This window comes from Terrapene carolina, unplaced genomic scaffold (assembly GCF_002925995.2).
Source record: "Terrapene carolina triunguis isolate 2854851 unplaced genomic scaffold, T_m_triunguis-2.0 Scaffold95, whole genome shotgun sequence".
NCBI lineage: Eukaryota > Metazoa > Chordata > Testudines > Emydidae > Terrapene > Terrapene triunguis.
The window spans coordinates 40,502,135-40,517,663 of record NW_020664446.1 but is presented as its reverse complement, the minus strand read 5'-3'; the positions used below and the strand labels follow the sequence as shown (position 1 = coordinate 40,517,663).

Here is a 15,529-nt window from a genome sequence, read left to right as displayed (position 1 = left end):
CTCTCTTCCACTCATGCAGAGTGTGGCAAGGCTGACTGGGCGCCTGGGCCTGATTTAGCTGCTCCCATTGGCCTCCAGCAGGCAGAGTCCCTCCCCCGCTCCCCTTGCCTCAGCTTCGCATCGCAGCACTCTGCGAGGGAGGGGCTGTGTGCTCCGCAGCTTGTTTGGTTTAGCTCCACATGGAGCGGCATGGTGGTAAGGGGAGTCCCGGGGGGCAGTCAGGGAGCAGGAGGAGGGTTGTATGGGTCAGGAGTTCTGGGGGGGGCTGTCAGGGGACGGGGAGTGGTTGGATGGGGCGTGGGAGTCCCAGTGGTCTGTCTGGGGGCGGGGGTGTGGAAAAGGGTTGGGGCAGCCAGGGGACAGGTAGGCAGCCTGCTCCTCCTGTCCAGGCTGAGGCCTGGCGCACCCCCCCCCCGGGGGGCTCCTGCAGGCTGCGGCAGATGCATGCGGTCAGCAGCCCCCGTGCGCCCCCCGGCTCCCCCCTCGGGCTTTGCGGCTCCTGGGCATGTGAGCCGCCGGGGTGCGGGGCCCTGAGCCTGCTCCGGGAGGGGCAGCAGTGGTGGTGGCTCACACTCCTGGGAGCCACAGAGCATGAGCACAGCGAGGGGGCAGCCAGGGGGCACATGGGGGGCCAGCACCCGCATGCATCCGCTGCAGCTTGCAGGAGCCCCCAGGGGGGTGGCGGGGGGGGGCGCGCTGGGCCGCAGCCTGGGCAGGAGGGCGGGGGGCGTGGGTGCTCCCCGCTAGTGGTGCCACCGCCTTTGCAGGGCTGCTGCCCCCCTGCACCACGCTAGCTCCTCCATGGCTGGGGCTCGCCGCCGCTGCAACCGGGACACTCTGGTTCTCCGGTGCCTCCGGAAGGCGGCTCGTCCCTGCCGACCTGCTGAAGCGGCCCAAGCCCGGCAAAGCCAATGAGTGGACTCGGGGCGGGGGCCACCGGGGTGGGGAGGGCTTGTGGGGGGGCTGTGCACCCTCCAGGGGAGTTCAGGGGGCAGGGGAGGAACCTGGTCAGCTGGCCCCTGGGGTCTATAAAGGCTAGTTGGGATTTGCCCCTCAATGAACCAATGTGCGAGGGGGCGGGAGGGGGAAGGGTGTTGTGTTTCGGGGGGGATGGGGGGTGTTTCGGCGGCGCTGGGGGGGGGGTTCAGCCCTCAGCTGTTTTCTTTGGAGTAATATGGCCCTCGCCGCTTTACGAGTTGTGCAGGCTTGTCCTAGGATGTCACATTTTGTTTGTTTTTTACATCAATACGGAGACTTCATCCTGGTAGAAACTGAAGTGAAGAGCATTAGGGATACGCCCGCTATGCAGCTCCACATACTGCAGACACAAGAGCATTATTTTTGTTTAGATGACTACGGTACTGCCTGGGAGTATGAACCTCTTTTAGATACATTTCTTCTTATCCTATCTCTTCCCTTTGCTGCATCCATCGCCACAAGGTGTTATAAAACCACTTCACTCAACATAAATACCTCTGATGACAAGGGAAAAAAATAGGTGAATAGCCCCTCCTATTGTGATCTACTTTGACCATTGCTCACATGGATGCCATGAGGCATCATAAAATTTGTGAAATGATTCAAGATCTTTGCACATAAGGTGCTAAGTAAGTGCAAAGTGGTAGCTGTTAACCAATTAAAAAAAAACTTTCCATCTATGCCTACTGTTCCTTAAAATGCACTGGCAGCCAAACAAAAATAAAGGAAATCACTGCCTCTCTAAAAAATCCACAGCTCACGAACTTGGAATCCTGAAAGACATACTGAAGTTTCTATTTAAAATATTCCCTTTAAGTAACACTACATAACATCACTAAGGGCTGGTCCACACTGGGGCGGGGGATCGATATAGGAAACGCAACTTCAGCTACGAGAATAGCGTAGCTGAAGTCAACGTTTCCTATATCGAACTAAAAGTACCTACTTCGGGTCCACGCGGCGCAGGCAGGCTCCCCCGTCGACAGCGCTTCCTCCTCTCGGCGAGCAGGAGTTCCGCAGTCGATGGGGGAGCGCTTCTGGGATCGATCTATCGCGTCCAGATGAGACGCGATAAATCGATCCCAGAAGATCGATCTCTACCCGCCGAATTAGGCAGGTAGTGTGGACCAGCCCTAAGATTTTGGCATATTCCTGCCTTCCAAACACTGCCCTCTACTGGACTTAAAGTCATTGTCAGACATGCCAAAGCGTGTTCTATCTCTTGTTAGCAGCTCCAGTGTACAGGGAACATCATAAGCCCTAAGGAAGGGAAGGGGAACAGATTACAGGGTTGTGATTTTCCCCAACCTGTGGAGGAAAGAAACACTTTTTTCTGAAAAAAGTAGTAAGCCAATATATGAAGGTTTTATGAAATGAAACAAAACACATTGAATGCTAACTAACTTTTTACACATATTTATTCCCCAAAGAGTCACATATGTTGTCCATACTGAAAAGCTATTGCAATTCTATACATGGAACAAAATAATTGTGTTCCCAATCTAGGCCTACCACTTTTTTGCATCTATATTTAAACACACACACACCTCAATTGATGCAGAGCTGGCCTAAAAGGAAAGCAGGTCTTTCATAAAAATTGATAAAATTCTGAATTCAATTGTCCTACCTTCCATGATTGTCATATTTTTGTTGTATCATAATCTCATTCACAAATATATATTTAGGGTAGAAGGGAAATGACTAACCATTTCTACTTCCAGAGAGTGAGGGAGACAATTACCCACCCCATGGTAACTTTTAGGATCCAACTTCTTCCCCATTAAATATTTGACTCCTTCCCCACTGCTGAGGCCTTCTGTCCTTGATATCACAATTTTGATAGAATGCCAGACAAAATTTTATTTGAAGCACTCGCTTTCTCTTCCCAGAGCCCAAGCACTGTGTGTCTGCAGTACTCCCAACCCACTAGATCAGGGATTGAGAGACCAAGTTCCAGAACAAAATCCTTTTTGGCAAGGTGCATGAATAAACTATTCGATACTGAGCTTCCTCCTTCCCAGTTTTATCTTTTCTGCTACCCAACGATCTAATATTTACATGAGAGTTTATGAGCATTTTTATTTCTTACCACCAATTATATGCCTTTCCAATCCTGATGTATGCACCTACAAGGAATGAGCAGGGTAATTCACAATTCCTCAGAACAACCTAAGGAATCAAAGATACACTAGAAACTGGAGTGGAGGTTGGAAAGCCTCTCTCTCTCTCTAGGATACCTTCCTTTCATTCCATGTAATTATCTACATTAGATATTTATAGACTGCCAAACACCATAGTAATTGTATTTTCCCTCCCACATTACAGCTGCAGCCTGCTATACATAAAGGCAGCACTTGCAGAGATTGAAAGAACCATACAAGATTTTTCTTGGCAATGTTGCTCCATAACCAGCCATTGAAGGACGGTGGAGACTGCAATGCATACTTCCTCTTCCACCCCCAGGATCAGTTATAAACATTTCAGTCCTCCCCCTCCCCTTGATGGTCCATGATGCAAGCCTCTCAAGATCACCCAGAAACCTGTCTCCTATACCTCAACAGTACCATCCCCCTAGTCTGAGACAGATGGCATTCATTTAAATATTGGCCCTAGCATTCTATTTTGCCACTTCATTGTCTGGCTGCCTAACCAACATAAGTGGCTCTGATAGATAATGCTTAAGATTTTTGACATTTTAATGCAACTGTGAACTTACAAAACCTTGTGAAGCCAAAAGAGTAATACAAAGTATATACTGACATGCAAGACTACATCATTACAAAATATGGATGAATGGTTGTCATGGTAACAGTTTTAGAGAGGAAAGAATCCTGCACAAATGCTCAACAACCAGAAGAAATGCTAAATTTACACACCTGGACTTTTCCTTATTTACTATCATTAGTAAGCTTCTTTTGAGTACTGGAGTCATTAACTGACTCTGCACTGTTTTGAATCTGCAGCAGGAACAAAGATACACAGTTTCTATACCTGAAATCTATTCAAGTTTCTCTAAGCATCCTGAGAAATCCCCTATTACTGTATTTGGACAGCTCTATAAACTCTCTTATGGCACTATGCAGCACAGTTTTGAATTACTGGTTTTCATTACTGATGTGCTTTCTAGCAGACCCTGCTGTGCGATACAGTGGTATTACTGGCTGTGGAATGATTGAAAGACATATGGAGTTGCAATATACTCTGTGTATCTATGAACACTCATGATAACGCTCAAAGGAAGAAGGCTGAAAAGTTAAAGCACCACAATCCCCAAATCTCACATACATAAAACATAAATCTTTGCCAGTGACTAAATTCAATATAGAAAAGTTAAAAATAATAAAAATTGAGGATCTGAATCCTGATAAAGGGAGTGGCAAAAAAATATTTCTAGACCTGAGGCCAAAATGTCAAGTAAGCTATTTACAAGAGTCTGAAGGCGCAATGCTGAGAGAAAAATCTGTATTTCTATTCACTGATGGAACAGGAGCAACATTAGCAGAGAAAGAAATGGTGAAAAGGAGGAGGAGGAGGAAAGAGAGAGAACTTATTTAAAGGATTTTATAATCTATAACAAAACATACAGAGGTATTGAAAGTGATACTGCAAAACAATTTTCTAGTTTAAAGAGTATAAAGTAGTTTATCATCAAATTTTTGGCATACTTAAAATTATCAAGAAAGACATGTCCTAAGAATTGTACAATATACATTAAATTAATCCAACTACATTCACTAAGGAAGTAAAGTAAAACACAATCCCCACCATTTTAGGAAGGCCCTAAAAATGCGTAATTTCTACCTGTTGATTATGCAGTTAACGAACATATCTCACTGATAAGTTTTATACATCCTCAGGAACATCATCCATACTACTGATGAGGGCTTTTATTTCTGGGTGCCTGGTCTGAATGCAACCTGAGTCTGTAGTGACCAAAAGCCATAACTAATTGACAGACGATGAAATAAGTTGTGTATTTGTATTACCATGGTGTTTAAGAGCGCCAATCCTGGACCAGGACTGCCATTGTGCTAGGTACCATGCAAACAAAACAAAAAGATGGTGCCTGCTCCAAAGGGCATACTATCCTAGCCTAGGACAAGAGACAACAGATGGGGGAGTATAAGCAAACAACGAGAAGATATTGGTCAGCATGATAGGCAGTGGAATCAGCACACCAGCAATCTAACTGTTGTGAAGTTTTTTGTAGGCAGCACAGCAAAGGAGAGTTTTAAGGAGGGATTTGAATGAGGAATGCCTCTCAAGCATATGAGGCAACATGAGAGAAAGCACAAAGATGCTTGTTTGAAAATTTAACTAGTGGACAATGAAAGCTGGTGTCATGGGCCACTCAAGAGGTGAGAACTAAAATTTCATTAGCAAATGAGCAATGATAGGTAGGGTTGGGGTAGGCTGTGAAGGGCCTTGAAAGCAAAGACAAGTGGCTTATGTGTTTGATGTAATAGAGAACAGGGCTAAGAAAATGATCTTTGCAGCAGCATTCTGAATGGATACAAGAGGGGCAAAATTGCATTTGTCAAGGACAGAGAAAAGGACGTTGCAGTAACTGAGACGCGAGATGATGTGTAGATGAAAAGTAGGCATTTCAGAGATGTTACACAGAAAGAAATGGCAAGATTCAGACATATCCTGGATGTGAGGACAGAGGTCGGAATTGAAAATGATCTCCAGGTCACACAGACCCGAGTGACAGGAAGGAAGGTGGTGTTGTCAACTGTGATCAATAAAGGAAGGGGTGGGGGGAGATTAAGAGCTCTGTTTTAGCTATATTAAACTTGAGCTAATGGCTAAACATCCACGAAAAGATGTCAGAAAGACAAGCAGAGATTTTAGATTGGACAGAAAGAGACAAGTCTGGAGAAGAGAGATAGATATGTGAGCCATCAGGATAGACATATTAGCTGAACTTTTGTTTGTGGATGAGATAACCCAGAGATAAGGTGTAAAGGAAAAAGAAACAATAATCCACCAAAGGACATACTGAAGGAGCAAACAGCAATGAAGAAGGAGAACCAGGCGAGGACAGAGTCACAGAAGCCAAGGAGGATGAGATTTCAAGAAGAAGAAGAAGATGGTTGGCTTTGTAAAAGGTGGCTGACAGGTCAAGGAGGAGGAGAATGGAGTACTGCTTCTGAGCTTTGGCTATGAAGAGGTCAAGACTTTGATGAAAACAGTTCCAATGATATGCAACAGGTGGAAGGCAGCCTGGAGAGGATTCTGAAGGAACTGGAGAAGAGGAACTCCAGACAGCGAACAGTGATCTTGGTATATATGGTGCTTATTGCACAAAACTGGCATGAAGAGCTCTGCTTACAATGTGCCCATGACATGAAGGACCATCTCTTTCCAGAACAGCTTTGTTCCACTAGAAAAACGGAACTGTAAACCAACAGAGGAAGCCAGGCCAAGATCATGGTACTCACTGCTAGATAAAATGAGCGCTAATCTTGCTGCACTGAGATGAATGCAAAACCTACCCCTCTGTCTAGGCTTCCTTCAATGACACTCTTACACCAACACTCCTGATCTTCTATATTCGGTTTTAAAAAACTAAGCCTGCCTCTTGCTCACTGCAAAAGAGTTATTGTTCTTATTCTTCGGAAGTGCTTGGGTACTATGATGAGCACCAGTATCAGACCCTAGATAAATTAAATGACTGTCACATGCACACAATCTAGCACTCTCATTGTCAGCCTCAGCAAAGAAGCCAATGTATGAATGGGCATGAAAACCAAATTAGCCCTTCCTTCCTAAAAGGTAAACCTCCCAGCTTAGTGCTGAAATACATCAGCAGATGGCAGTGTAACACTGCTCTCTTCTGAACCTGTTCTGAGAAGACTCCATGGCTATCAAGTTGCAATGGAATTTAGTGCTGGTGAAAGCTAACAAATTAATCATTCTTTAAAAAAAAATATTATTTTTATGTGTGTATATATATACATATATATACACACACACACACAGCATTCACTGAATTCTGTTCTCAATTCTGTGCCTAATTATTTCATGCTATCAGTTTAAGATTTGAAAACAAGCAAGAGGTAATATCAGCACAGTCTTGGTGGACGAAAGAAAATGTTGCTAAGTGATAACGTTTGCATTGTGTCAAATGCTACCGAGTCATTTCTGGCTAAGTTAAGGTAATGATTCCCACATTTGTTCAATGTCAGGGGCCAAAGGGACAGTGAAAAAGCAGCAGCAAACTTGTTAAAACCCCTTGTCACATGCTGGATATTTATAGTAGAAATGACGTAAAATGCAGCCAAAGGTTACGTACATTAATTAATGGTTTTCAAATTTTAAAAACCAAAACTTTTGAATCGCAGTTTCCTCCACATCTGTGGAAAATATTTTACTGTCAATTTATTACAAAAATAATTCCATGTTCAAAAAACCTCCATTAGAGTGCTCTCAACATCTTCAGTATAACTAGTTTTCAATGTCTACTTTTAAGGCCTCATAATTTATTAGTGTACTTATGCATTCCACAAACACAAGTGACATTTTCTCCCCTAGCAGCATATATTTTAATTTGCCTTTAACATCAATAAAATAAAGCAGCATCTTTTTTTACGTCAGTTACTTCCAAGTATCATGGTTCCCTACCTTGGAGCATTTCTCCAATACTTCCTCCTTGAACTGTAGAAATTTTTCCTGAATCGCAGGCTGGTTGAGAGCAATGGACAGGAAGTGTGTGAATGGCTGCTTCTTGCGGAAACTCTCAGCAAGAACATCAATCCGTGTTCGGGCTGAAATGACACCACTACGCTGCTGTCCAGTAATCACTAAAAGCAAACAAGTAACACTAATTGTAGCTATATGAAATCCACACAAGATTGGTGACATTTTGCTATGATGTCCACTAGCGCTAAGACCTAATTAAAAAGATACTGATTTTCCACTGTACTTATAATGCATTTAACAATCCATATTCTAGGATATTGACAAGTTAAGTACGAATATAAATTAAATTCTAGAAGACTCAGGACAGAAGACAATCAAACAGAACTCCAATACTAATTTAATTCACTATAGCCAATATTATTATTAAGCATTTATATTGCAGTAGCACCTAGAGGCCTCAAGTAGTTTGGGGCGCACTGTGCCAGACACTGTAAAAAAAACAGTCACTACCCCAAATTGCGTACAACCTAAAAAATAAACTTAGATCCTATTGGATAGTTATTTATCTACAGTACTATTAGCCTTGTTTAGCTGCATCACGATTTCCCTTTAATTTCTTATTTGATATATAGCAGTATTAATGACTGAGAAATGTATGGGGCTGCAATATTCTTTTTTAATTACCTGTTAGCACTGTATCTTCATATCCTCATTCCAGGTCTTAAAGGAGGAAAGGTAGAAAAATAAGATATTCTAAACCCCTTAAACATAGCCAGAGAAGTCTTGCTAGACTATTAATTTTACTTCAATGCCTTACATTTTTGCTTCTCTATAAAGTTAGGATGATGTCATTCAAAAGGTTGTTTCTCCTTCTCCTCAGCAGCCTAAAGAAAAGTAGTCCCTAAAGTGTTTATAGGGCTGTGATGCCAAACAAAGAGATAAGATTCTCTCAGTTCAGTTGCTCTTGAACTGTCTACATAACTCTCAACTTTTCAGGTAGGCAACCCCTTATTTGAAGTCAAACATTTGCATGACCCCCTTACATTTACTACAAAAGAAAGAGTAAAAGATGTATCCATAACAACAATGGTAATCATATACCATTTGTGTGTGCTTTGAGAGGCTGACAGAATATGTGACCTTGAAAGAAAAGAGTTTGTGGAGACTGGGGATTGCTTTAAATTAATTTTTCAAGGCCTCACAATCCTCCTAATTGCCTTTCATGACCCCCCAGAAGGTCACAATCCACTGATTCTGAACGGTATTGACAGGCAGGAAATTTTAAATACTACGGGTAGTGATCAATGGCTCCATGTCTAGTTGGCAGCCGGTATCAAGCAGAGTGCCCCAAGGGTCGGTCCTGAGGCCGGTTTTGTTCAATATCTTCATTAATGATCTAGAGGATGGTGTAGACTGCACCCTCAGCAAGTTTGCAGATGAAATTAAACTGGGAGGAGTGGTAGATACGCTGGAGGGTAGGGATAGGATACAGAGGGACCTAGACAAATTAGAGGATTGGGCCAAAAGAAATCTGATGAGGTTCAACAAGGACAAGTGCAGAGTCCTGCACTTAGGACGGAAGAATCCCATGCACTGCTACAGACTAGGGCATGGGTAGCAACCTATGGCACACGTGCCGAAGGCGGCACGCGAGCTGATTTTCAGTGGCACTCACACTGCCCAGGTTCTGGGGGCTCTGCATTTTAATTTAATTTTAAATGAAGCTTCTTAAACATTTTAAAAACCTTATTTACTTTACATACAACAATAGTTTAGTTATATATTACAGACTTATAGAAAGAGACCTTCTAAAAACATTAAAATGTATTACTGGCACGCGAAACCTTAAATTAGAGTGAATAAATGAAGACTCGGCACATCACTTCTGAAAGGTTGCCGACCCCTGGACTAGGGACTGAATGGCTAGGCAGCAGTTCTGCAGAAAAGGACCTAGAGGTTACAGTGGACGAGAAGCTGGATACGAGTCAACAGTGTGCCCTTGTTGTCAAGAAGGCTAACGGCATTTTGGGCTGTATAAGTAGGGGCATTGTCAGCAAATGGAGGGATGTGATTGTTCCCCTCTATTCGACATTGGTGAGGCCTCATCTGGAGTATTGTGTCAGTTTTGGGCCCCACACTACAAGAAAGATGTGGAAAAATTGGAAAGAGTCCAGCGGAGGGCAACAAAAATGATTAGGGGGCTGGAGCACATGACTTATGAGGAGAGGCTGGGGGAACTGGGATTGTTTAGTCTACAGAAGAGAAGAATGAGGGGGGATTTGATAGCTGCTTTCAACTACCTGAAAGGGGGTTCCAAAGAGGATGGATCTAGACTGTTCTCAGTGGTACCAGATGACAGAACAAGGAGTAATGGTCTCAAGTTGCAGTGGGCGAGGTTTAGGTTGGATAGTAGGAAAAACTTTTTCACTAGGAGGGTGGTGAAGCACTGGAATGGGTTACCTAGGAAGGTGGTGGAATCTCCTTCCTTAGAAGTTTTTAAGGTCAGGCTTGACAAAGCCCTGTCTGGGATGATTTAGTTGGGGATTGGTCCTGCTTTGAGCAGGGGGTTGGACTAGATGACCTCCTGAGGTCCCTTCCAACCCTGATATTCTATGAAAGACTTTTTTTTTTTTTTTTTTTACACACATTTATGTATATAATTACCAGGACATGTGACACTAATATTATCATAATGCCCATAACATGCTGCAGTGTGTGTCTGCTTCAGACATTCCATTTCTTTTGTAAAAGCCACAAAGTACAGTATATTATGGGCATTATGATGCTCTTTGTCATTATAAAACTAAGTGTAACGGGAGCATACATTACAAACCCACTCATTTTCATTGTGAAGTTCTAGTAACAAGAACAAAAGATGCAAGTGTTATTAGAATACCTCTTTTTTTTAAAAAAGACAGCTTTATAATGACCTATGGTGCTTTTAAAGAAAGTTTATTCCACATGTACATACACATTGAGAGAAGATGCCTTGCTATGTATGTACAACTCCCCATTAATATTGCTGTTAATATAAAAATAATTATTCAAGAACTTACGCCCTAAATCCTGCAGAAACTTACACATACGCTTAACTTTGGACTACTGCTAGGTTTGACTTCAGTGGAACTACCCAGAGGCTTAAAGTAATGAATATGCTCGTGTTAGGAGGATTAGGGTCTTAAATAATACTTTTCATCTACAGATATTAAAGCACTTTACAAAGGTAAGACAGAGAAAACAAGGTAAAAAGAAAAGTTAAGTGACTTGTACAAGGTCACAGAGTCAGTGATGTGTCAGAGCTGAGAATAGAAGAGCAGTCTCCTGATTGTCAGTCCTGTGCACAAAACACACACCAAAGGTGGAGCGGACAAGAGAGCATTCATTCATCTTGTGCACATTAAAGCTCACCGATTTGTCCTTCCATTCCAGGCTTGGGAATGCTGATGGAAGTTCGAGTCTCTGTTTCCAGTCTCTTCCTGGTTTCTCCTTTTTTCCCAATGATATACCTACAGACATACAAATACTATACTGTCATGCACAAAAATGTCACTATTTTATTTTTCTAGGCAGGGTTTGGTTGCTTTATTCTTTTCTTTCTTGGGGGTAGAAGGGGGAAACTACCATATCATTCAGCCACCAAAGAGAACATGTAGCAGAGACCTAGAAAACATGTAGCAAAGGAACACAATTCAGCATAGTCATTTTAACCATCCATACATACTGAAATAAAAAATTGTGTATATAATTGTAATATAACCATTCTTTAAAAATTGGCAAATATTACTGGACAAAGCTGTCATATCAGCTAAATACTTCCAAGCATATGTCTATACTTCTAGCTGGGGTGCAGTTCCCAAGTTGAGGAGGCATACCTGCACTAACTCTGAGCAAGCTAGTGTACTAAAAATGGAGTGCAGCCACAGCAGTGTGAACCCCTCCTACTGTTCACACTATTGTGCCTACACTCCATTTTCTGGGGACGTCTCCTCCAGCTGGGAATCACACCTCCAGTTCAAAGTATGGACATACCCTAAGTGAACATTAAATTATTTCACTTCAAATATTCAATTAGCAAAACACTGCAATCTTGAATGTGCCTTTTCACAAAGTGTTCACAGCTTCCCTTGGCCTGGCTGCTTACCTCAGTCTCTCCCCACATTGTTCCATCTTCCTGGCTTGCTTTCACGTCCTGAAGAGCAGATGCTCAAAAAACTGCTATCAGCAAGAAAGCACAAGATACAGTTGCCACCATGGTGAGAGCCAAGTGCCAAATGTGAAACGGATACATTGGAAAGGGATCCACACCCCTTTCCCCCACACAAATACAGAGCTCTCCACAAAATGGAAATTATTTGAGAAGTCTAGAATCTATAGCTGCCTCTGAGAATCCAACTTCCCTGACAGATTCATCTGTAAAAGAGGATTCAAATAAAACAACATGTAGGCTCACTTGTATAGTGGGCTGGGAACCTCCACTGCACACTGGAAACCTCTCTCAGTCTCTTCCACCATGAAGGCATCACAAGGCTCATCTGTAGGATCCCCAGGGCCTATAAAGTAGAAAATCAAACTGTTCTATAAAGGTTGACAGTGTTTCATGTGATGCAACATTCTCACCGGCTTTCTTCTCCCAAGGTTAAATAAAAGAACAAAGTGGCTCCTTCTGTCACAGTTGCGGCTTTTATTTTACCTTACTACCTGCTCAGAAAAACATCATGACACTACTTTTAAATCTTCCATTCTTGGAGGGTTAAAAAAGTAGCAGTTTCAGCCCGCTACAGAACAGTTTTTCTCTTGGTTGCAATTGCAAAATAGCCCAGTGGCCCAACAGGGTTTTTTTAAAGAATTGTTCTGCCTGTTGAGCGGTAGCCCACTGGCCTTTTGCCCTTTTCAGAGAACTAAGTATCAGAGGATCTAAAGACCCACCTCTCACCCATGGACCACTTAGTCATGTTTGTTTTTCAACCAAACCTGGTTAGCTCAATGTGAGCAGGGGTGGGTTCGGGTGGCAAGAAGTTTATTAGAATTTGCCCAGTTCTTTCAATCTTTTCTATTTGAAAAAAATGGTGGATGTTTACCAGATATTCTTGGGCTTTTCTATATTTACAAGGACCCACATAAACATTACCTAATATGGTACACATACAGGTGAGTACACCAAAATAGAAAAGGAACAGTTAGCCATGTAAATAGGTGATATCTTTCAAAATCCACATCAGATGGCCACAAGACGACACCCATTTAAGGGCCAATATCGAAAGGTCCTGAGCATTTCCAAGGAGGTGCTAAATGACCTCAACTCCTATTAACTCTGAGATTAAACTCACTGTGGAAAATACCAAGAACAATGCACAAATAGGGAAAAAATATTCTCTACAAACTCTTAACATTTTTACTGATCATTTTAAATAAAAGATTTTTTTTTAAACACAGATAACATTGTTTTGCTGAATTTTTCAATCAACAAATTAACTGATAGCCAGCAACCCACGGCAAATTCACTATCACCTAAGCCAACACTTTGTAACCAGAATTTACTCTGCGCCTCGGCCAGGACTGCTAGAGAACAATGCAAAGTGTTTCTTCACTCAAAAGACTACATCCCCACTCCTGCAATAAGGGCAGACCCCTGTGCCCACAAGGAGCTCTTCATAGGCTCAGAGTCTGAGTTTGCTAACTCCCTGTAAGTCTTGAATGCTAATTCCCCACTTTGCAATATATTATATTAATACTAGATTGGGCCCCTGCATATTAGGTTTTACCTGCATAGAAATCATCCTCTTCTTCATTTGGATAGGACTGTTGTCGAATAATATTTTTCCTATAAATGCGCCCTCCAATCCTTATAAGTGTTGGACGCAGAACTTCCATTGTGCTCTTCCTGCCAATGATGGCACCCTACTGAAATAAAAATAATTCTGCTGACATCTCCCTAGAAATTGTAAATTCCTAGGTTTCCTATATGTACTTTCTAAGAGGTTATCATGGAGGCATCTGTAGAGACTCTGTAGTTAAGGCTGAGTTTTACACTTAAAACAAGGGATTCATCCTTTTTGTTACATATGAATAATACAGCAATAATGTTTCTTCCCCAATATTACAGCACATTAATTTCTTACTGAAAGACTGTTTTCTGAGAATTTACAAGTAGTCTTAATTAGAAACTGAGAAATTTAAGCAAACTTTAAGAAATATAAGTGTAAGAGATTTAGCTCCCAGCACCAGCCTTTTTTTTTTTGGTCCCTAATGATCAACCACAAACTCTTTGAAATTCACGTGTTATAATTAAAAACTCACAGAAATGTTGTGCATATACTACACATTTTAAATTATTTTTTAGGATTGGCAGTCAATTTTCCGACATTTTTCATAACTGAAATTTTCTCCTTCAGCAGAGGCTGAAAAATACAATAGTCTACTACAGAGAATTCTGCACAGAACTGCCTTTTTTCAAAAGCACTGCCATTTCCCATTGTTCTCAAAAGGAGCAAAGCCACAGAAGTCTCTCTCTTGCTGTTATCAATGGGCCTGTCTCTGCCTCCTCACAGCACAGAAAGCCTCCATCTTCCCTGATGGCCGCTGTGGCTTCAGGGTGATTGAGAGCAATAGGAGATGACGGCCATTTTAAAAGAGGACAATTCTTCCTGACAGATAAACTTCTGGTTATGAAAAACAACAACAAAAATGACCTTTGATCCTAAATATCTTTTCAAAAGCAACCCATTGCACCAGATCTACTCAACAGTTTCCCCCTATTTCCTGGCCTAAGTTCTATGTGTGCGAGAGCAAGAGGAAGAGGGAGTTTTGGAGGGCATGAGGAAGAAAGTGATGAGTACATTTGCAGCTGTTTTGCACTACGCTGGCAAAACAAAGCAGCTGCAAACTCAGGTTAACTACGCAAAATACTTTAGCTGTTCTGTGCTGCTCCAGAGTGAGATAAAGCAGCCACTGTGTATCTATATCTGGTAAAAGTTCAAAATTAAAAAATATATATGTATGTGTGAAACTGCAGATCTTCAAATCATTAAAAATATTACATGGTAACATACTCTGAGTATCTTACTTAGAGTCCCTGTAGGAAATTTTTAATTAAAAAAAAAAAAAAAAAAAAAAAAAAAGGAAATTCCCTGACAAAAAGCTATGTTAAAACAGAGTTAAGATTGAAATACAAATCAAAAAATTTTAGATATATTGTAATTATCCAAAAGTCAGCCATTATACACCTGGGATAGGAAATTGAGTTAAATTTAAAAATAAACCTAAATATATGAAGGTATATAAACAAACAGTTGAGGCACCCAAACTTTAACTTTGGCCTGTCACAGTCTTCAAACTCCCATCTAATTAGAACTTATTGAAAACTTGTGTACAGTATAGGCCAGAGGTGGGGAAACTACGGCCCGCGGGCCCCCAAGCTCCTGGCCCCGGAGGCTAGCCCCGGCCCCTCCCCCGCTGTACCCCCTCTCCCACAGCCTTAGCTCGCTCGCTCCGCTGCCGCGCAATGCTCTGGGTGGGGGGCTGTGAACTGGGGCAGCGCAGCTGCACAGCCTGGCCTGACCCAGTCTCTGGCCTGCGTGGTGATGGCGGCAGCAGCGTGGCCCGGCTCCAGCCGGGTGGCACGGTTGTAGCGCCGCCAGCCACCAGTGCTCCAGGCAGCACGGTAAGGGGGCACGGAGCAGGGGGGGTTGGATAGAGGGCAGGGGAGTTCGGGGTGATGGTCAGGGGTGTGGATAGGGGTCAGGGCAGTCGGGAGGGAACAGGGGGTTGAATGGGGGGGGGGGTCCGGGGGGGGGCAGTCAGGGTGTGTGTGGAGGGGGCAGCCAGGGGCCAGGGATTCCAGGGGCAGTCAGGGGACAGGCAGAAGGGGTGATTGGATGGGACAGGGATCCCGAGGGGGGGGGGAGCG

The 15,529-nt window shown here is 42.8% G+C and overlaps 1 protein-coding gene across 6 annotated transcripts in view; it reads right to left on the bottom strand.

Annotated features, from left to right (window-relative positions):
* ASCC1 (activating signal cointegrator 1 complex subunit 1) overlaps positions 1 to 15,529 on the bottom strand; it is a 60,651-nt gene that overhangs the window by 43,274 nt on the left and 1,848 nt on the right. For 4 of the 6 annotated variants that reach the window (XM_026651014.2, XM_026651015.2, XM_024201873.3 and 1 more), the window contains exons 2-5: positions 13,386 to 13,521; positions 12,074 to 12,173; positions 11,032 to 11,129; positions 7,606 to 7,784 (exon numbers count right to left, since the gene is read on the bottom strand). In XM_026651014.2, coding sequence (XP_026506799.1) covers positions 7,606 to 7,784; positions 11,032 to 11,129; positions 12,074 to 12,173; positions 13,386 to 13,521 — 513 coding nt within the window. Of the gene's footprint in view, positions 1 to 7,605; positions 7,785 to 11,031; positions 11,130 to 12,073; positions 12,174 to 13,385; positions 13,525 to 15,529 lie in introns of all 6 variants that reach the window. The other 2 variants (XM_026651017.1, XM_026651019.1) reach the window with 1 other exon arrangement.